The sequence below is a fragment of the Coffea arabica genome, chromosome 10c (assembly GCF_036785885.1).
Source record: "Coffea arabica cultivar ET-39 chromosome 10c, Coffea Arabica ET-39 HiFi, whole genome shotgun sequence".
NCBI classification, from domain to species: Eukaryota; Viridiplantae; Streptophyta; class Magnoliopsida; order Gentianales; family Rubiaceae; genus Coffea; species Coffea arabica.
In genome coordinates this window covers 5,342,050-5,365,069 of record NC_092329.1, presented here as the reverse complement: position 1 = coordinate 5,365,069, position 23,020 = coordinate 5,342,050, and the positions used below count along the sequence as shown (strand labels likewise).

The 23,020-nt window shown below is 33.5% G+C and overlaps 1 protein-coding gene across 1 annotated transcript; it reads right to left on the bottom strand.

The window, feature by feature from the left end:
• Positions 1–15,479: 15,479 nt before the first annotated feature.
• LOC113713563 (cyclin-D3-1) lies at positions 15,480–17,529 on the bottom strand. Its single transcript, XM_027237316.2, has 4 exons — positions 16,814–17,529; positions 16,499–16,700; positions 16,270–16,400; positions 15,480–16,150 (listed from the first exon to the last, which is right to left on the bottom strand). Exons 1-4 carry the CDS (start codon positions 17,345–17,347, stop codon positions 15,845–15,847), a joined length of 1,173 nt encoding a protein of 390 aa, XP_027093117.1. The 5' UTR covers positions 17,348–17,529; the 3' UTR covers positions 15,480–15,844.
• Between the last annotated feature and the right edge of the window lie 5,491 nt (positions 17,530–23,020).

Here is a 23,020-nt window from a genome sequence, read left to right as displayed (position 1 = left end):
CAAATGCAACTTAATATTCTGTTTTATTGCTGCTTTTGCTTTTGGCCCATCTTTCCTCCTAAAAAAAAAGAAAGAAAGTAGATGCGAATATAAATTGATTGAGTTTGGCAAGAACGGACTACCTTCTTATAATCTAGGAATTTTTTTCTGATTAATTCGAGGTAGTAATTGAAGTTAAATTCATCTAAACTTTCAAGAACATGTTTTAATCACGGTGCGGTGACGACCAGCGTTGAGTCCATCCAAACTTTTATCTGTAAAAAAAAAAAAAAAAGGGTAAAGAAAGTAAATGGAAGGCACGTTGAAACTTTTGTTCAGCAGTCCTACTTCAAATTCCATATGTTTTAACCGTGGCGCGGTAACGACCAGAATTGAGCCCATCCAAACTTTCATCTGCCAAAATGAAAGTAAATGGAAGGCTTGTAGAAACTTCTGTACAGCATATGATGACTGACCTGTTCCACACCAATGGCTTCGTGATTATTTCTCTCTTTAGAGGCCAACAAGACACCGAGCGCAGCCCCAGAAAGAGCAGGGAAACGTCCTATAATCCAGCTAGAAGCACGGTCATTTTGCTTGAGAGTGAGAGCCTACTACAGCAACTTGGAACGGAAAGCCAGATTCTGAAAGTTGCAGTATCGCGATGGAAGATGACGTAGATCACACATTAATCAGTACTTTTTGTTTTTTATCGGAGTCCTGTCCGAGTCTCAAACAAAATTATTCCGTACCAGGACAAAATACTCGGTGGCTGAGTAGCCTAAAAGTTGGGAGCGTGCTCTTACTGTGGACAACAGCAGCGTGGGTGGAATCTTCAAGAGATACTCTTTCCTCCCTTCGATGGAGACACCTGACTGCATGTGCCCACCTTTCCAGATTCGGATCACATCCCATGCACGCCATTGGCTAGTCGTCCTCCGAATTTTAATCCTATTTATCTTTTTTTTTTTTTTGGTTTAAATCCCCCCGCCTTCCCTTGGAGGGTCAGGGTTGGTGGCGGGGGTGGGAGCATTATACATTAATTAAGTGAAAATGAGATTTCTGAATTGTCTAAAAGTCGATTCAAACTTGCTCTTTGGTGAAGACAAAGCATTTTCAAATATATATATATACATATATGTATATCTGAGCCTCTTCAATAGATTATTTCTTAGTTATTGGGGGTTGCTTCCCTGCCAGTCCCACTCTTATTACAGCTAAAGATTACCCGAGGAATTGAGCCGACATCTTTCGGCAGCGATTTATTTAGTAATTAAAGGGCCGTGCCAGTGAAGTGGAATCCAATGAAGATTCCAGCTTAGAGCTGCCAAGTTGCAAACCTTTTTCCTTTTCTTACAGAAGTCGTACACTTTTCTCGTTCTGGAAATTTAAGTCGTTGCGCCAAAACTTAATAGTAAATATTGACCTTTTGAAAAAAGTGACCCATGTGACGCACCACAAGAATGCCTACTTTTCAGTCCTTTTCGAAAAGATGAGCTAAATGACGTGCTAAAAGTTTCACTGAAATTACTTGAAAATGCAAAGGTAGTACTTTTTGGAATATCAAATGGCTCTGTTTGGTAATCTAATTGGGTTTCTAATCTAATTGGGTGTGTATTTCTATCTCTTGACAGAAAAAAATGGCTCTTTTTGGATTTAGACTTTTTTTAAAAAATAATTTTTCATCTACAATGCTATAATAATACACAAACAAAAAATAACTCCAAAAACACCATATTCATACAATACATTAAAAACAATTCCAAATATATAAAAAAATACACAACTATCCATCAGTCTCCACCACCTTACCGCCACCACCCCCACACCCACGGCCCTCTCTCCTCTCTCTCTCCGCCCATCTTTCCTCCCTTTCTCCGCTCCTCCTCCATTTTTTCTCCTCCTTTCTCTCTTCTTCTTTTCCTTTCTCCGCCCCCCAATTTCCTTCCCCTCGACTGACAGCAACCTTCCTAATCACGATCAAATCTGATCGGGACCAGAAGCCGCGACCAAGACGGTCGTGGTTAGAGTGGTGGCTAAAGTCGCAGCCACCACCAGCGAGCGAGAGAGGGGTTTGGGGTTGGGGGGAAGGAAGGGAGAAGGGAGAGGAAAGAGGGAGGAGGAGGAGAGGAAGAGAAAGGAAAGAGGAGGAGGAAAAGGGAAGGGATAGTGATGGGTCGTGTAAAATTTTTAAAAAAATATCCCAAAAAAATTATAAATTATAAAAATATTCAAAAATATATTTTAAAAATACTTCTAAAAACAATCCAAAAAAATTTACAGTAAAAGTTTTTCATATACACATCTACAATAAAGTTTTTGAAAAACACCTCCAAAAACACATAATCCAAACAGAGCCAATTTGTAGTACTTTTTGGATATAATAACAAAAGTGAAAGTAATTAGAAAATGTACTTAATATATAACAAAAGCATTTTTGAAAAAAAATCTAGATAAAGCCATATTTAATCCACAAAATATTTGTTTGGATAGTTGATTATTTACCAAATTTTATTAGCTTGTATCATTAATACATTTTTCAATCACATTTTTATTTCACACACATCACATCCAAAAAGTGCCACAATAATTTTTTAAAATAATTATCCCAAAAAATCTGATATCCAAACACACTTGCAAGTGTCACAAGTTGTGCTTTTATAAATTAGTGGTGCACGGTTTTCAATTACACCAACATATATACATTTATGCACAACCATTATCAGTAATTCGAAGAATAATTTGTTACCTGACATGTATTTGTGCTGTCCCCACCACCCCCCGCCCCCCAAATTTCATATAGCATTAAATAAAGTATTGACGGGTTAAATTTTGCTTTATGCTAACGTATTCAAATTTGCGAAGCATAAAGTTCTTACCAAGTTTTACTACTTATATACACCTAAAGATATGTTTTTTTTTGGAAATGATATTTACACATATATTTGATATTCATGTATCCTTACCACCTTAATCTCTCTCCTTCGTGAGGGGGCGTGGGTATCAAATATGGGTAAGAATTTCGTTTGTCTTATTTTTCTAATAAAGTCTCTCCTATAGTGAGAATTTTCTATTTCTCCCAGAGATTCCTAGTGAGAATTTTTTATTATCGAAAAGATTCCTATGGAGATTTTGTATTTTTTTGCTTATTTTATTGTTAGATATAAGTTTATTTCAGATCTCTGATTTTTTTTGGATCTTGAATCTATTTCAATAATCTCATCATCATTATTGAAGTTTAAAACTGTTAATTAACAGACCTGATTATTGCAATATGTAGAGAAAGGAGTTACAGTAATTTATCTATTAAAAGATGAATATAAAATTTATTATATTTTTCAGATCTTGATATAAATATGATTAAATTGTAGATATCTATAATTTCTAGTGCATGTTTAACCTACCATTTGGACAGTGATGTGAATCAAATCATGTTGTGCTTTGTTAATGAAATTTGCTTTTTAAAAAAAAATTAAGGGTATGTCATAATATTCTTTTTATTTTGTGATGCCTTCAAATTAGCAACTCTAAAGCTTACAAATTGAACAATATTGGAGAATTTTGCCATTGATTTCATGTGAAGGCCTCAAACTTTGAATATACGTTTGAATTGGGCCTTACTCTTGTGTTTTGAGGTAACTAATTGGACTTTCAACATCCCAACCGCTTTGACACTTTGCTGATCGGACAAATTCCAATTATTCTGAAAATTCAATTCTTTTAAGGAATCATCGCCTCAGTTTTCATCAAACCATTGATTCACACGTCACTCAATAATGACAGTGATTTAAATTTTAAATGATTGTAATTGTTGCTATCCAAGGATCAAAATATATGTTATTTCAACTTCTTCTGGTGAATTTCAACTGGAGATGATGTGATATCCAAGAGGGGCTGTAACACATTCCAATTCTTCCCCAGCGTCTAAAATTATTCTGGGGAGATTTTCCAGTTTCCACTTATTCGAGCACAAAGGGACTATAATTCTCTGGGCTTCCGGGTTCGTTTTAGTTTTATGAGTGGCGCACTGATTCCTTTTGGTCCTTTTCTCCCTTTGTCCCTAGGCAAATGAATTTTAATGCTAAAAGTGAGCAAACTTATCTTATGGGCCAAAGCCAATGAAATTGTGCACCAATTCAGATTGAGTATTTACCTCTTTTTTTTTTATATATAGATAGCCGAATATGTATCATACTTGGGCAAAGCCCAACAAGAGTGAATTTGTTAAAAAAATATTGAAAAAACATAAAAAGGTGATAAGGTCATCACATTTAGATCATTGACCTATTTTGGTCATATAAAAGTCATCACAATCGGGAAAAAAGATAAACCACAGTATGCGGTTAAGAAAAAAACATTTTCTTGTTCTATTAACTTTTAAAACACTGAGCCCGTTGGGATTGCTATTTTCTGGAGTTTTTATAGAAAAATGTTCAGCAGCGATTTGATGTATATGGGATAAAAAAAATATATTTTCAAAACAAAACTGGAAAAAAATGGCAATCCAATAATTGCTCAAAAAAGTACTAATAAACCCCTTAAGATTATATGTTGAAACTGCGGCTGGATGTGAAAGAATACTGGATATCGCTGCCTCAGAAGGTTAGGAACAGTCGGCAGAATGCTCGGAAATTTGCCTTACCAATAATGCGGCGTTCATGCCAACGGACAATGATAATACAAATATAAGGAAGTTCTTAATCAGTGTCATTGCTCAGGAGTCAGGACCATTAATTTTATTTTTAGCAATTATTTTAATTTTTTATAAGTGAAGCAAACTGTAGTAGATCGACAGGAAGTCCTAAAGTAAAGGTCTAGCCATCTCAAACGAGAAAATTGATACGTGACATTATCAATAAAATTAGTTTAATTTTCCAAGTGAAGCGAACTAAGGCTCCGCTTGGATTAACTGTTTTTGAAGGTGTTTTTTAAAACTTTACTGTTGCTTTGTATATGAAAAACTTTTACTGTAGATGTTTTTGGATTGTTTTTAGAGGTATTTTTAAAATATATTTTTGAATATTTTTATAATTTAGAATTTTGTTGAGATTCTTTTTAAATATATACTGGCTATGTTCCTATATATTAATGTTATTTATTTATATATATAATATTTTTATTTCAATTTTGTTTTTTAATATGTATATTATTATATATTTAATATACATATACAAATATATATATTAATACACATTAATATACATATTATAAAATAAAATTGATATGTATATATTTATATATTTATATAAATATATTTTAAACAAATATTAATATTTATATATAAATACATATATTTATTTCAATTGATATAATATATATAATATACATATTAATATGCATAATTTAAATTACATATTAATATTAATATAATTTATATATATAATAAAATATACATAATTGAAATATACATATTATAAAACAAAGTTTAAATAAATATATTTACATATTTATATAAATACATAAATAAATATATTTATATTTATATTTATATTTAAATAAACACATATATATATAAATATATTTTAAACAAAATATTAATATTTATATATAAAAATATAATATTTATTTCAATTGATATAATATATATTATACATATTAATATACATAATTGAAATATATTAATATTACTATAATTGAAATATATCTTATATTCATAATTGAAATATAAATATCAAAATATACATATTAATATATATATATTAATTTACATATTATAAAAATATTTGAAATAAAAATATTTAAAAATATATATAAATATATTATTTATATAAATATATATAATTAAATATATTTATATATTTAAATAAATATAAAAATTTTATAAATATATGTAAATATATTTAAATAAATATAAATATATTTATAAATATATGTAAATATATTTAATTATATATATTTATATTTTGTATTAATATTTATATAAAATATATATTTATTAAACAAAATATATTTTTGTATATAATATTTATATATTAATATATTTTTTGTATATTTGGAGTTGTTTTTAAAATATTTGTTTGGATATGGTGTTTTTGAAGTTGTTTTTGTAAAATTTTTACTATAACATTGTAGATGAAAAACAAATTTTTGAAAAACTCTCAAATCCAAACGGAGCCTAAAATAGATCCACAACAAATGATTCATCTACTAAGAGAAGAATTAGAACGGTCGTAATAAGAAAACCTCCTAACCAAAATACTCTCAATTGATATTAGAACAACTTTTTTAATGCCTGTACTTTGTCTAGGACCACAGAATGACACTACTGGATAGTAGGACAATAATGCGGCTCCTATAAATTTTTTTTTTTTTTTTGAAGGATGTGGCTCCTAAAGTTCAGGTCCAGAAGGGTCTTGTTTGGCAGACAAGTTTTTTGCAAAGTTTGTCTGTTACAAGTTTTTTAAAAACTTTAGTTACAGTAATTTCTCAAAATTTTTAAACTATACACTTCAAAATATTAAAAAAAAAACACACTTCAAAAATTTTTTTAAAAACTTCTACAGTAAGTTACAGTAAAATTTTAGACAAACACTTAAAAAATTCATTTGCCAAACGGGCCTTAATTTCCTCCAAAGACATAGATTTAGCATCCTCGGCATGCCACAGCTAAGGGCTGGTTGGCGCTGAATTGGTCTTTGAATCAGGGAAAATGATTCATACGTCTGGACATGGCCCAACATTAAACATTGTTTTGTCCCTTTTGCTCTGGCTTTGTATAGAGACAAGTAAGGCCTGAAAGCCGTAAGCTAAGCTTTGATAGCGGTTGGCAGGTACCCACTTGATCCCTGCTTCACAAACAACTCACTGCTTGCTGCAAATCCAACAAGAGGCCCATCTAATACCCTACCTTCAGGACCACTATCCCCATCTCCATTTTGCATATTAATTCTACTTTTGTCATACGAGGCACAAAATCCCTCCACTCCATTTTATGGACAAGTGACAATCAACACTTGATTTTCTTAATAATATCTAGCTTATCTCCATCAGTAGTGGCTAAGTCAGTATCAATATAGATAAGAAAGAGAATTTCAAAAATATTGAGTGGCAAAGTTGATAAAAATAAAATATTTCAGAGGGTGCAAATAAAGAAGTAACTTAAAAATTTTCAAAAATTCTATACCTAAATCAAAATTTTCTCAAAGTTGAGGGTGGGAGGGGCAATTGCCGCCCATCTTCATATTCATTTGGCTCTGCCCCTGTGACCCTGTCCCTCAGCCTTGAGAAAAGAAAAGTTCAAATTCTCACCGTGCAAACTTTTACTAGTGAAGCTAAATGCATGTCACGCAAGTTCTATTTAAATTTAAAAAATTTATTTTGGCTTGCATCTAAAACTTCTAACGTAAAAAATTAATCCTAAACATAAAATGCATCTTTTTGCATCCAAAATCCCTTCCGGTACAGTTTCGTAATTCAGCAATCGCGTGACATGCGCAAATAATTAGCTTTTTTTCGTCTGTACACTTCAAGGAGACAAAAATATCACTAGCTAGATGTTTGAGCGTATCCTTTTCTTCGGACATGTTAAGGAATTAGCTACTAGTCGGTGGTTTTTTCAAGTGAAGTCCAGATTTAGACACGTCATACCAAAAACGACTTACAAAAACAAGGGACAATAAGAAAATTTATAAGTAGAATGATATCTACTAATTTTGTATATTAGGCCAATTAGCTCGGTCCCAGCGAAAGACCCCAAGATCTAATGAGAATCCGCGGCTTTTGGACCGCTGAAGATTGGACCACCGGTGTACGCTTGGGCTAACGTCGTTTGGCAGCACCGATAGGCCTAATTGTTCTCATTATGCTGCTACTTCCACACGATTCGCCTACACCCACATTTTAGAAACCGGAATAGTACAAAACTTAAATGCAAGGGGCCTGTCTAAACCTGGCGGTCCATTTGAATGTTATGTTTGGCATTACCTCTGAGATGGTGACACCTCACAGCCTGCAGAAAGTAAAGACACCCCAAAACCATTGGATGCTCATCTTCTGTGTGCACATTGGTGATTGCCTTCTTGTTTAATATGTACATTTCTTTTCGTAATTCCTTATTTTTTTTTCCCTAAGAAGAAAATCACTTTAAAAATGGTGGAGATTTGATTTGCCTGCTGGTTTCATATAAACTCAAATGAATCGAGGAACAAGTCAAGAGGGCATTGAGGATGAGTACAATAAGAGAATGCTAAAGGCAAATCAGTTATCAAGAGGGATTTAAAATTTCTTGCGTGGCTGGTTAGTCAAGAATTCAAATTTGGCACTTGACACACGTAAAAAGTACTAGTCTTAATTTTAGATGACTCTTGCGGGTATTTGGAGTTACGTGGGCATAGCGGGGACACATATTGTGTTTTCTGGTCTGTGCTTTTGGCAACCATCTGGCATTAGGTATGATAGATCTAGAAATATTTTGGGACGAACGCACCGGATACGTTGGAATGGGTGAAGGGTCAAATGGCTTGGCAATTCCTCCTCCTGAGGGGATTTATCCAGAGATTTTTAACATTTTATACGAGCCAGTTGAGTTCCCTGCTCATTCCCCTTAAAGTATATGCATATTGCTGTTTGTTAAAGAAAATAATAAGGAACACGGTCAAGATTGGCTTTTTTTTTTTTTTTTTTGACCCAACATGTGTGATTTTTATAATACCACAAAGAAAGAATTTTATAATACAACATCTCAAGAAATAGGATAGATACAGAAAGCCCCGGGCATTAACAATTATGCCAATCACGCAACGAATGTGCATCCCCTGGCCAAGTGGCTGGATCAAATTGCCCTTTCCTCCCAAGTCTAGTTCCAATCAAATCTTATTCTTGCAATATATGTATGGCCCCTTACATAAATTCGTTGCAGACTACATACTACCGTTACCTTCATGCAGATGAATATTCATTCAGCTTAAATGATGATACGATATTCATATTTTTCCATTCATTTTGTTTGGATTGCGATGACACCAAATTTTTTACGTCTACCTATAAATTACTGAAACATTTCTATTTTCTATTAGAAGATTCATATGCTACGAGCATAAATTTATCTTCTGGACCACAGCCATGAATTGGTGAGGCTGGAGCAAGAAATTCTTATTTTTGACCTCTTAACCCTAACTCTCTTTTTGGCTGAGACCATTTGATAGCAGACGATGCTGCTGAAACGGTTATTTTAGCAAATGAACAATAATTTGTTTCTTCTATTAGTGAGAGCTGCAAATAATCCACATGATTTATACACCTGTCAGATATGTAAGCACCGTAAACGGACAAATTCTAAAAATTCATTGGTTGTTAAAAGCGTTCAGATGAAAGACTTGGCTAGGGTTTGGTGTAGGTCTTTAACATTATTGGTTGGCTGACTTTTCTAAGCCCTATTCACACAACAATGGTGATTTTTTTATTTTTTTTTTTGTTCACTTTCTTTTCTGGACTGGCTACACCTATAGGTAGCTCAATTGATTATTATTATTGTTACTACAAATATGTAGGCATTATTGTATGCAAAATTTGGGTATGGCTTAGCACGGACGTTAGGTATGATCGCAGGAATAATTTCAAGTATAGGAGGCCTAAAAACAACGACTTGTGCTGATAGATCATAGAGTTATGGGGCCGTCAAATTTGAGAAATGGAGAATGGTTGGTTGTCCAACATCTTCAAGGAATTCTTGAGAAGCCTACTTAACATGGAAATGCTTTTCTTTTCTTTTTCTTTTTCTTTTTGGGGTAAAGACATGGAAATGTTTATTTCTTTGGGAGATTCTACAATACCCTCTGTTCACTGTACCTTTATTTGAATATGAATATACATTGTTAGATAAAGCTATTTAACCAATTTTATAGATATATTGAACTAACAGTAATAATGCCTTCACGGTATTGTAAAATTTTTTATTTTTATTTTTTTAGGATAAATCTTTTGTGCACTGATAGTGTATACATTAATCAATTTAGATGCATGTCATATATACAAATTTTGATATTTAAATTCAAATTCAGGTGCTGTGATATTCAGTTAATTTTATCGATATATATATAATGATAGCGTAAAAAATTATTTTTTTCTAGTATAAATAAATGTGAATTAGTTCCGGAGTTTTATGTCCGGTCGTACTGGTGGTCGCATTTATTAAGCATGTGCATTAGACAGATGTTCTTCCTTTAACCAGTCTGAGGATATCAATTGAAGCTTCGCATTAGTGATTAACATTTTGTCTTAGTCATTTCTTAGAATCGACCCATTTGGACGGCCGGTCCCCGGACAAATTATTCACATGGAGAAAAGAAAAGAAAACGAAATGCCAACTACTCAGATCAATAACTCTGATTATTGATCTGAATTGTAGCTCTGCTGGAAAATGATGTGAAACGAAGTAGCAACGATCCTAATCCTTTTTCTTTTTCCCTGAAGCAAAAAGCGTAATTCTTTTTGAATCTATATTCTAAATGCCCATTTGGATGGTTGTTTTCGAAAATTTTTATAAAAAATATATATATATTCTAATGATTTGATATATATAAGATAAAAAAATGATTAGAAAATATATTGCAGTAATTTTTATTTCTGCAGTAACTGAACCAACAGAAAATAGCTACACAAGTGCCCAACCACCTTGTTTGGATTGCTTATTTCCGTCCGAAAATATTGTCGTTTTCCGTGATCACATTTCCCTATCACCTTTTTCCCTCACATATATCAAATCGCTACAGTAATTTTTCCATGAAAAATGACGGAAAATGCAATCCAAACACAATATTACTACTCGTATTTTAATCTTTGTTTAGTTTACATATCTAAGAGATACCTTCAAAACAAATAGTAGAAAAATAGATACCTATGCGACGGTTTTGATTCCCAAATATTAAGTGAAATAGGCGCTATAAGACCCCGTATATAGCTGTTAAATGTTCACTTGCTTAGAACTTACTCCTCTGGACGTATTTCAACTTTTTAAATTCTAGAAATACGCCTACTTTTTTTGACTTGAACCTGTCTTTTATTGAAAATTATGTGATGTACGTCTTATCTATAGATTTCAGCCATTAAGTTTATCATCAAGCTTTACCTTTGCCGTTAAGAATCTTCTTTGCAGTTTGCACTTTAAAAAGAGCCCTTCCCACATCTTCTTTTTCGACATTTTTCTGATTCTCTTAGTCTTTTTTTTTCCCATTTTCTTTCTCTTAATTTCTTTTTATCAAATTCTTGAGAATAGAGATTGTTCAAATTGATATTGAAGGCTCTAAATTTTGCAATAAAATGTTCCTTAAGGGAAATAGTTGTTTTTTAATATTTTTTAAAAAATGCCATACTTAGCAGTAGAGTGTTTAGGACATTGATGTTCAGAAGGTCAAAAGGATGACCGAGAGGATTGGACCTGGGGAGTAAAGGACGGGCACTGTCCCAGAAAAGAAGAGGAAATGTTACCTGGAACCAACTCCCCATTCTCTCTCTTGTGATCACAGCAATATATATCTTTTTCCTTTTTCTTTGTGAGTTGAAATACACTAAAGTCTATTCCCTTAACTACCAAAAGCAGTGAACAAAAGAGCCAATAAAGACATCTCAAACAAAATCTAAAGATATTGTCCCCCAATTTCAACATTCTCCCACTTCACCTTTTCCCCCTTTTTGTTTTCTGGTTGCATCCTTATTGAATCTAATCGCATCCAAATTGTCTTTTAATCCTCCCTTAAGCAACCTTTATGTCCTTTTAACTTGCTAATTCTTCTTCTTCCTTTTAGAACCTCTACAATATTCTATTCCAACACTTTCCTCTTTGTCCCTCATTACTAGTCCTTCATTCTTGTTCTCAACTTTATCAAACTCCCACAACGTGGAATTTTCTTTTCTCTTTTTTGATCTTAGAAAATAAAGGGGCATACGGGATGGACAATAAAAATGAAAATTTTTTTTCCTACTTACATCGTCCTAAATTATGAGCATTAATATATTTCTATGATCCCAAAGTTCCTTAGAAACCAAAATACTAATAAAGTTCTCTTTAATATACGAGTTTTATATATATTTTTTGGCTCAAATTATGCTCACAAAGTCAAGAAGTGTGAGTGGCAGAAAGGAATAGATGGGAAATGTGGCATTTAAGAGAAATGATAATACAAAAAAGGAAACACATATGTAATCCCTTAAACCACTATGATGCACTTTGAGTCGACTTAGGACAGAAGTTACTGTGATTACAGGCAATTGATATTTGCATTTCTATTTTAACCTCTCGCACTTCAAATAATTCACTAAATAATATGTCTTTATGAGGTGCGAGGGGCTAATTTGAATGTACAAATATCACTTCCCTTCTTTACATTTTTTAATTACTTTTTGTATTTTTTCTGAAGAACATATATCTCTTTACATCTAGTCTAGCACGCTTCTACTTATCTTTTTTGTTTCAAGAATACACAGATGAGAATCGATCACCGGACCTGCTGATAACTATCAGATTACATAACAAATTTGACTACCTGTGGGGGCTCGCTTCTACCTATCTGTCTCCCGTCGTTATTTATGCTTGCAGAATATCTTGGTAACATTAATATATTGATATACACAAAGTTTTTGAAAGAAGACAAGAAAATTGTGGTAAGTTTTTATGGTATTAATTGGCACGCTTAGTTCATACTGCTGTGCAGAGGCAGGACCGCAGGAGCCCCTCTATTTTCTATGAACCAGTCAAGAGGAATGGACCTGTGTATTTTTGGTGTTTTACACCCACGGGCCACACACACTCACGCACTCCGGCATTCACGGTACTCTTCTTAAAGAGCGCGAATAGTATAGTATCAATATAAAAAGACTTGAGAAAGGATAAAAGAAGCCCAAATTAATTGGGATTTAGTAAAGTTTGGAGTGGTTTAGAAAGCACATGGAAGGCTTTTTGTGAGTGTCTTGTGTGCTAACAGCAAGTGTAAAGCTAGTTTAGTAGGGATTATAATAAATTAAAAAAGTTGATTAAGCTGCTGCCTTGTCAATAGGTCATCTATGCGAGATTTGCCAAATTTTTCGGAGAGATTATGAAAAAGATAATGCCTTCGTTCCTTAAACGTTCTCAACTTCTACGCCTGACCGACATTTTAGTGGTAGATAGAAGACTGGGTCAATAATAAACTTTACTATATTAAGAATGTCTATAATATTGTCTTAGGTAGCAGAATAGGTTTACGACATTAATTAAGCGAATGTCTACAAAATGGGGGTTGAAATTTGCAACTCTTTTCCTTATTTTTTATTTTTTGGGTATGAAAATTCGCAACGTTTAGATTTCCAACAGAGGCGCTGTCACCCTCACAAGCTTGAAGTCACGTTATGATACTACTATCTATTATAAATAATAGTTGGGTGGTTTGTGTACAGGTGTGCAATTATCAGTGGTTAGTGTTGGGGGGGGGGATTTAGGTGTCAATTTTTTACGAAAAATATAAGTTACATTGAAAAATTTTAAAAAATGCATCATGGAGGAGATTATTTGCCCAAATATATTTGCTTACATCACCATTATAATTTTCAATATACATTTTTATCTTCTCAATTACCTTTTTATCTCACATACATCACATCACAAAAAGAGCTACAGTAAAAATATCTCAAATAATTTACAATCCAAACACACTGAATTGAGTGTAAGTATAGTATTCTATACCCATTAGATATGCTAGAGAAAATCAATATAAGTACAGCTACTCATGTTCAATATATTTCAAGTGTGTTTGCCTACTAGTACATGAATAACCATGGGTTGCAAAATAATAGCTCAAAAAAAAAATAAAGCTTGTTTGTCAAAGGTTTACTCCATATCTCTTACTCTTTCCATTTCTTTTTTCATCGGTTCCTAATTATAATCCACATTTCAATTGAATAGTATAGTTAATTTTTAACTTCTCTAATATATCCTTATTTAATAAACTTGGTTATCAGCCAATATAGCCTATATTATTTAATATATTCAATTTTTTCACTAATAATTGTTTCAATATATATTTTAAATAGTGCAACATACCAGTATTATTGTTGTTATAATTAATGTAAAATTGTAGTGATTATTGATACTCATGATATTAATGTGAGGATATTTTAAAAAAATAATAGATTAAATTTACTTTTTCTATAATGTTAACTAAATTTCTTAAACGGTGTAAGAAAAAAGAAGACTATCAAATTGAAACGAAGGGCGTATGTACTAAAGCCTCAATTTTGTTTGATTTAAAAAATCTCAAAATCAAGTTCCATAATCATGTTTTATTGCGAGGCTTCAACACGAACCTTTAGTACGCATAAAGGATATCGTAGTACCTGAGATTTTTACAGCTGTGAGCAAAGAAATAGTTACTCTACATGAAATTTTACAGGTGCTGCCTTGAAAACCAGTCCTTGAGATTTTTTTGACGTATGAAGGATATACTAGTACTAGTACTATTTTCCAAACCACATCATGCAAATAATAGAAAAAATAAATGGTACAAAATGTGGATGAAAAAAAAAAAGAAATTACAGTCGAACAACAAAGATAATAGTTGCCCTAAATGAGACTTTAACAGTTCCCTCGAAAAACAGTCATTGAGATTGTCTTGGAAAAATCATAATTAACACTTCTCAAAAAAACCTCATACACTCCTTTTCTTCTTTTGCATTAGATGAAGTTCAAAGAGTATCTTAAATTTTTTGAAAAGTGCTTATATCATTTTGAATTAAAAAAAAAAAGAGAAGAAACATATATAGATCTAGAAGTAAACATTCTTATGAGAAAGAAAAAAATATGCAAAATACTCCATCAACAAAATAAGAGGGAACCTTCCTCCAAATAATATTTCAAAAAATGCTACGATACTGTTAAAACTCTCTCTCTCTCTTTTTTTCATTTATACAAGTGAAAAGTTTCCTGTTTGGACAGCAATTTTTCAAAGAAAATTGCTACGTTTTTCGTGAACACATTTTCGTATCACCTTTTTACCTTATATATATCAAATCGCTATAGTAATTTTTTACAAAAATAAAAAAATAAAAAAATGCAATCCAAACACAATCAAGTATTCTATTTTACCATCCAATCCTTCCAAAACGCTGACCGAAATCTAGTCACTCAAGTCACTTCAGTCACGTTCGTTTGGCTTCAAATTCAAACGCGAGTCGCTTAATCGTAGGTGAACCAAAATCTCTTATAACGAGGTCAAACAACATGAAACTAAAGCAATTGAAAATCTAATCTTAACAAGTAGCATAGCCTAAATAAAATGGCTAATGGCCGACAACATGTTTGTCCATCCACATGCAAACAAAATTTCCCCTTCCCCGGACCCGTTTTGATATTTTCTGGCTCACACCCGTCCCTTTCGTTTGTTGTTGAAAAACGGAGCAGACCCGATCAATCTTTGTACCAAAAATTCCATGTCCAGCCACACCAAAGAAAAATGACAGGTTGAACTAAAATTATTAGCTAACACATTCTCTCTTTTATTATTATTCAACTGAATTTCCATAGACACATCCGCTACTCATTAATGCCACAGCCGATGCTGTGAGATTTTTCCATTTCCCAATTTCAATAAGAAAGAATTTTACAGGTAGATAATAAAGAGGAAAATAAATGACTTGACTCGGTAACTAAGTCCTTTTTTTGGGTACTCTTCGAGAATATGTTCAAGTTCCTAGCATATTTTACTAATTCTTCCGGATAAAATGCCCACCATCTCTACTTCCACAGGTTCATACAGCAGTACCCAAATGGGATTGAATTGCAGAGATGGTGAGCAATTTAACATGAAAAAATTTATTGAACATGAAGGTAGTGGTAGACTAGTTATTTACTAGCTAGTCCAAAAGAAAGATTTTAATGAGAGAGACCAATATCGACGGACTATCCGGGGGTGCTATCTGATGCGGTTGCATGGTCAAGTTCTTGTTCTTGTGCATGCTGTTGTTGCTGGTCCTCCTTTTGACCAGCCTGAGCCCTACTCTTCTTAGTCAAAGGCTCCGGTGATGAAGAAACTGATGCTCCTGCTACTGACCAAGAATCATTGGATGAGCTCTCAGAGCTGAATGACAAGTCCATAACACCTTTTGGGCTGCCAGGAAATGATCTAAACTTGCGTTTGTTGGATGAATGGAAATGATAGGCTGATGCCACCTCTGAAATTAGCCGATAGCATTCCTCCACTTTGTCCTGTTTCACCACACAAAGCAAGTTATTTACAAACTAAGTATGGATAAGATTTCAAGAAGCCAATGATGGACACAAGGAAACACGGGTCTTAAGGTAAAACTCAGTGATAAGGAGCAAACCTTGTTGATGCCAAGAATGCCCAAGAGTTGGTCTTGGTATTCTACTCCAAGACAGGGCTCTACGCTGACGATAACATGCAGCATTGTGGCAGTGGCCATCACAGAAGGAAGATAGGACATAAATCTGCAATCTACAATTGGAAATAATTAAGCTGCCGAATAGGAGAAGGATAATTAAAGATATCAATTTTAACTGATATAGAAGTACTTAGATTCATCAAATGCTTACCGGAAATGATAAAGAGAAGAAGGAACTCGCATCTTTTAAGGAATTCCCAATAAATGTGGTTCTTTAATCCTAGTCTTCTTGTCACAAAATCAAGAAATGAAAGTGGGGTCACAGGGTTCATTTTCCACTCAAGAGTGGACAGAACCAGGATCTCCATTCTCTGTATTGTCTTTGCCTCAAATACATATTTAGATTCTTCCACCTAAACAAATCAAAGCAAAGCAATCCGAAGATTAATTACCTCTCCACAGATAACAAAACAGACGTGTACACAAAAGATTCAATTTTTAATATACTCCTAAGTACCCATCATACTTGGAAATCCAAAAGGAGGGGCACTTGAGTCTCCTCAACTTTGGCAGCAAGAGAAAGACAAGCCACAGCAGCAAGTTGAGTCATCCAAAGCTTCTTCTCATTGTGGGATTGGAAGCTGAAGAGAAACCGATCCAAATAGTTGACTGCAAGAACTGCAGTAGGAGCAGAGAAAGAGTAAAAAGCAGTGACCTTTAGCATCCATTCAACTGCGTCGGTTCTAGCCCCAGCCAGAGACGGATTTGTCTTGAGACTATTGTACAAGTCATTTTCTTGTTCTTTGTTGAACAAAGAGCATAACTCTTCCTCTCCCCAGAACAAGTCTTGCTCCATTAACAATGGAGGTTTACCGTCAATACGGCTCTCTTCTTCATTACTGATGAAACAGTCCTCTTTATCGAGTCCTTCCCAGTGCTCTTCTTCACAGTACAAAGCATCTAATAAAAATGGAAACTTCTGTTTTTCATTTTGATGCTGATGAGCCATCTTCTTTTGGAGAAGCGCTGTGGTAATGGTCAGATTCAGATTTTCATTCATTCTATGTCAAGGTCAGACTTTGAAGATAAAGAGAGATAAGCCTAGAGAAATGGCTGGAGCCATCTCCCTCTCTCACCTCTCTCTCTCTCTCTCTCTCTCTCTCTCTCACTCAGCTGTTTCAGACTCAAGGAGGAGGAGACTGTGGAGAGCAAATGGAGGGGAGTGAACAATGGCTTACAGTTGTGTTTTTATTTGGCTTTTTGGCTTTGCTTTTTGAGTTAGTTCGTAGGGACTTTCCTAATTTTCCTTAAATTTTTGGATGATTGGGGAATCCTTGGTCAAGGCAGATTTACCATCATACCATGTCGACTGTATGTTGGGGCGCGCACACTCGAGATTAGTTAGTAAACATTCGCGTTATTAATACATACTCCAGTTTGATAGTTTTAGTTTTGACTTTTGATAGTCCTAATTTTTTTTTACACGGTTTAAGAAAAAGTATTCTCTCTGTCCCACTTTAATAGTCCTGATTTTTTTCACACAGTTTAAGAAAAAATAGTTAACTTTGTTGGAACAATCAATTTAGGTAGCTATTTTCCTAAAATACCCTCATATTAATTAGAATACGACTTTATGAGAACTTGAATTGATGGTAAAACAAGAATCAACACTCATTAAATGGGGTAAGTTTATAGTAACAATAACTTACATTGAATAAGGGTATTTTAAAAAAATTAAAATACAACTACATTCTTTAATTAGAAACTGAACTATAATTTGGGACAGACAAAAAAATAAAACAGGACTATCAAAGTAGGACGGAGGGAGTAGTTAATTTTGTTGGAAAAATAAATTTAGATTGCTATTTTCCTAAAATACAGTTGACTTTTCATATATCAATATATTTTGGAAAATCTAAATGCATTAAATGGGTAGGTTATATTCAATACTAATAATCTACATTAAACAAGGTAGTTTATAGTAATAATAACTTACATTGAATAAGGGTATTTTAGAAAAAATGAAAAGACAACTACATTCTTCAATTGGAAAGTGGACTACAATTTGGGACAGACGAAAAAGGAAAACAGGACTATCAAATTGGGAGGGAGGGAGTAACATTTAAAAAAAAAAATTGTATTTCATACATTTTAAAAATAGTCTGAAAGACCCTTGTACTGTTCAACTAACCATATAAGATATGTAAATAAATTTTTAAAGTATTATACTTCATGGCTTATATTTCATTTTTTTAAAAAAATTAAAATTTGAGCAAGAATAATGACATACTTTTTGAGTTACATACAAATAAGAGTGATTATACATCATAATAAAATCTAGATATATATATATAAGGTGTACATATACATATTTAAGTAATTAGGTGCTAAAATTTTAATAAATATAACATCTCATATATAAAATAAATTTGAAATTGCTATAAAAGTAGTATAGTTTTTGAAAACTATAGTAATTTATCAGTATTTTTAGTTTTGTAATTCTCAAATATGTTCATACTATTTACGTATGAATTTTTATACCTAGTTTTGTTGAACACACATTTTTATACTAAACTTTTCAGCGCCCTTTAAAAAAAATCATATACCATGCATACATATATTACCTTGTCTTACACCCGTTTTATATTTTACTAACCATGCACTCAACCACAATTCATTTTTTTTGCCAATCTAACTTGTGCTATAAATTAACTTTTGGCATACTAACATTCTATGAATTTGCGGATTTGAGGCGAGGCATATCATTTTACATTTGGATTCCAAATATGGCACATATAGCATGTATTTAGATTCCACATACACACAGTCAACGTAGATAGGATTGACTAGGAGCTAATTAGTGCTTACAAATCTTTTTGGGTGGATTTTCTTATTTTTGTGTTCATTTGTTGAGTGAATCAGAGCTGAACCGTATCGCTCATGCAGACTAATAACTGGACACGTGACACTTGAGCGTGTAACAAGGATTAGTGGGCCCAGTTACCAAAGATACCCAGTTATTGGGTAAGAGCTGTGTTAAGGTGAAATAGGATGGGATTATACAATGTTGCACCTTCCAATCAGATGATATTTCTTTTTGGGGAGATCCAATCAGGCGACTTAGCGACATGTGATGCAACGTACGGCCGTTGATGGGTTTTGGTGGGTCCAGTTAATAATCAAGATTTTGTAGGACAACATTGGAAGGTTACCAATACAGGGTCCCCAATTTAAGATGGAACAAAAAATGTAAAACTGCATCTTATCGTTTCCACAGACAACAGAAGTTTTCAGTACAGCGGAATTAATAAGGGATAAATTTTCCACACACTCACGCTATATAATATGCATATATATATACATATAAAAGAGCATAAATTGGATGTACGCCACATGTGTATAATATGATATTCAATTATAAATAATAATTAATTTATCTATTCTAGAGGAATTGCGAGGAGTGAAGAAAAACATGTAAAAAATCTAATAGAGCAAAGAGTGTCCTCTAAGGAAAAATGCACAATTATACAATTATATGGGTTTGTTCAAATTGTAGTTTATTTGTTAATTTTTATTTATTTGTATTATCAACGCATTTTTCATCATTTTTTATCTCACACACATCATATTAAAAAGTGTTGCAGTACAGTATTAAAAAATTATTTCAAATAATCTACCGTCCAAACACACACATTAATTGAGGAAACAAAAAAGAAAATCCAGCTTGATTAGGCACACAAGAGGAAAGTTAAAAAATGATAGCGCAAATGACTTCTGACGCATTTGCTAAAATCCTGCTATGGTCCAAGCAATATATAATTTCTTTTGTGAAATGTTAAGCCAATTATGGCACTGTAAATTATTTGATAAAATGCATGAAGTTAGATCATTATGTCATACTCTAGACTTTGGAGCATTAACAAATTGTTCATTTTCTACTTGTATGAGCTTGGCGTTAAACTTAAAGTAGGTTCTTCCCCATCAAATTTCCAACATAGAGGAATATCAATATCCCATAGGTCCCTTTTTTTACGAAAAAAACAAAATTTCCTTCGGTAAGAAAAGCAAAAAATTCAGACTATGTTAAGTAACTAAATGACATTTTGCCATGCTTAATAGATTAATATGCAAACTAGCCAACGTGCAGTATACTATACCAAGGGTAGAGGCCAATAATTAATAAGAAAAGAGTCGTCTCTGCCTCCAACTCAGTATGAATGTTTTAATAATATGTTAATTCCATGAGCATCTGATGGTTACATGCATTATAAGTAGTGTGCCAGTCCATAATTAATGATCATTAATTCACAAACAATAAAGCCTCTCATGCATGAAATTTTCAGGGAGGGAAAAGAACAAGGAAAAAAGGGGGAAGAAAAAAGGGCCACCAAATTGCACTAAGTATATGCCGTTACAGATAAAACCTTTCCATCATACATTTATAAATCGCAAAATTCGCAGATGTCTCACTTTTCTTTTCTGGCTGATTGTGGTACGAGCCAAGACTGGCATGAATCACGCAGCTGCATCAATATCACTAAGCCGCCTGCTAATTACTTCATTATTTATTTCTTGTTTGCATATCCCGAAATGTTACCATCACTTTTTGCATAATTAATTTATGATTACATGAATACTCGAGCTCTAAAATTCCCGTCTTCTTTTAAGAATTACCAAGAACTACCTGCTTTTGTTAAATCTTCAATGCGCTTTATACGTTTTTTGCTGGAAGGATCGTGGATCATGGAATGATCTTCTCGTGTACGAGTAGCGGATAGATCTCTTCTGCTCTTTACCAAAAGCGCAGAATAGTCTCAAACAAAAAGCAGCCAAAAGTTGCACCGCAGCATGCCTTATGGTACCTATGCCACTCTGCTAGTTATTGCTTTCAAAGCGTAGACTCTGCTACCAGTGCTGCCACAGCCCACAAGTCCAAAGAAGATTAAATTGAACCTCAATATCATTCCTTCCTTTTTACTACCTTGTTTTTTCTTCGGGGGATTCTTTAATACTTTCCGAGATTCAACACAGTGGAAAGGATTCACCACCTTCCTAAATCAATGGTTTCTTTTACTGTCAACCCCTTTGGTTTATAATATGCATGCTTGGGTTTACTAGTATTAAGAACTGCCGTCCAATTGCACCAATTAGAGCAAAGACAGAGTAGAGTACAGATGGAGATGGTAACTAGGGAGGGCGAAACTGCAGCAGGAGAGATTTGTCCTGCCCTTTCTTGCTCCCCTTTTGAGCCATTAATTAAAGATGTATTTATGTGTTTGCTGTAGTAGCAGCAGCAGCAGTTGTAGTAAAGTATGCAATTCTGATTCAAACACAACAGTTAGAAACATGAGGCAGCTTGCTGCATTTTTACCAGAGTTATACATGGTAATAGAAATTATGAATTATAGCATATAGCTGTACAAGTTGTTCGCCAATATAGGTGCCTGTAGGGTTTCTGCTATGATGTGTTGCTTTCTTTCTTTTCTTTGCTTTGCTTTTCTTCTTCCCTCCCTCCCTCTTTTGTGGCTCGATCTCCAAGAAGTACTGAGGCTAGAGACCACCATCCAAAAAGGCCAAAAAAAAAAAAAGGAAAAAAGAAAAAGAAACGGATGCAAGCACTTAATGTTCATGCATCATCAATGGTAGTCGGTGCATTTTTTACCGAAAGGAAGCAAATGGTTGTTGATGCTTGACCACTTGATTATTTTTCTTCCTGATACATGAATTGGATTATTAGAGAATAATTAAGTGGAACATTGGGAGTCCAATTCAAATAGTCCACTTGTGTATAGGGTTTAACTATTGGACTACATTTTATTTTCTATTTCCATAATAACCTAATTTAACTTGCTACTGCATGATCAATTTGAGTTGAAGCTCTTTGTTCTTCCTATTGAAAAAGAAACAAAAAGAGTGGTGGGTTTTTTTTTTTTTTTTGGAAGGAAAAGGAGTGGTAGGTTGATGGGACTTTGGAGGGGGTAATGGATCGTGGATGCTCCCTTAGAGGTTTAGTATAACGAGTAATGGAGTACAAACTTTTGTTCTTTTTATTTATTCATTTTCTTTACATATGAAATTACAGCCTAAAGGTCATTAATTACCTGTACAGAATTAACCATAACTGAAAGTAGTCAGTAGTTGCTGCTGATTTATACAGTGAGTGCAAGTTAGTGAGGCCATCATGCTACGCTTGCTTTTGGGCTTTGAGGAGTATGATGATTGATGATCATTTCCTTTTTTCGCATTTCTACCTTCAAACATCACACACCAATTGAGCCATTTTGTTTGTTCATTTTGGTCAAACTCTGATCAACCCGCGACTCTCTTCTCTTCCCACTCTCTGAGCAGAAAGTACCAATCTTTCTCTGCAATTTAATCACAACCACAGGAATCCAAAACCCTTTATTGGAACTCGCCGTTCATCTCCATTCTTACGCATGGTTTCCTGTAGATTGTACTGTTTTAGCTGATGGGGGGTCATGGCCTCATGGGACCATACAAACCTTCAAATGTCGTCACATACCGTAGCTATCGAAAGAAGTCTTCAACCAATTAATTATGTTATTAATCCATTTTCATACTTTTTCTTTTGCAAGTTAGTCAAGTGCAACAAAGAATTCAAAGCAATCTGTACTAGTACAACAATTGAGAAGCTCATTATGGCATGCAGAGGTAGAGCAAGAGCACAAAGGATAGTTCCCTTCCTGCTGTGAGTTCTTTCTTTTTCATCAGC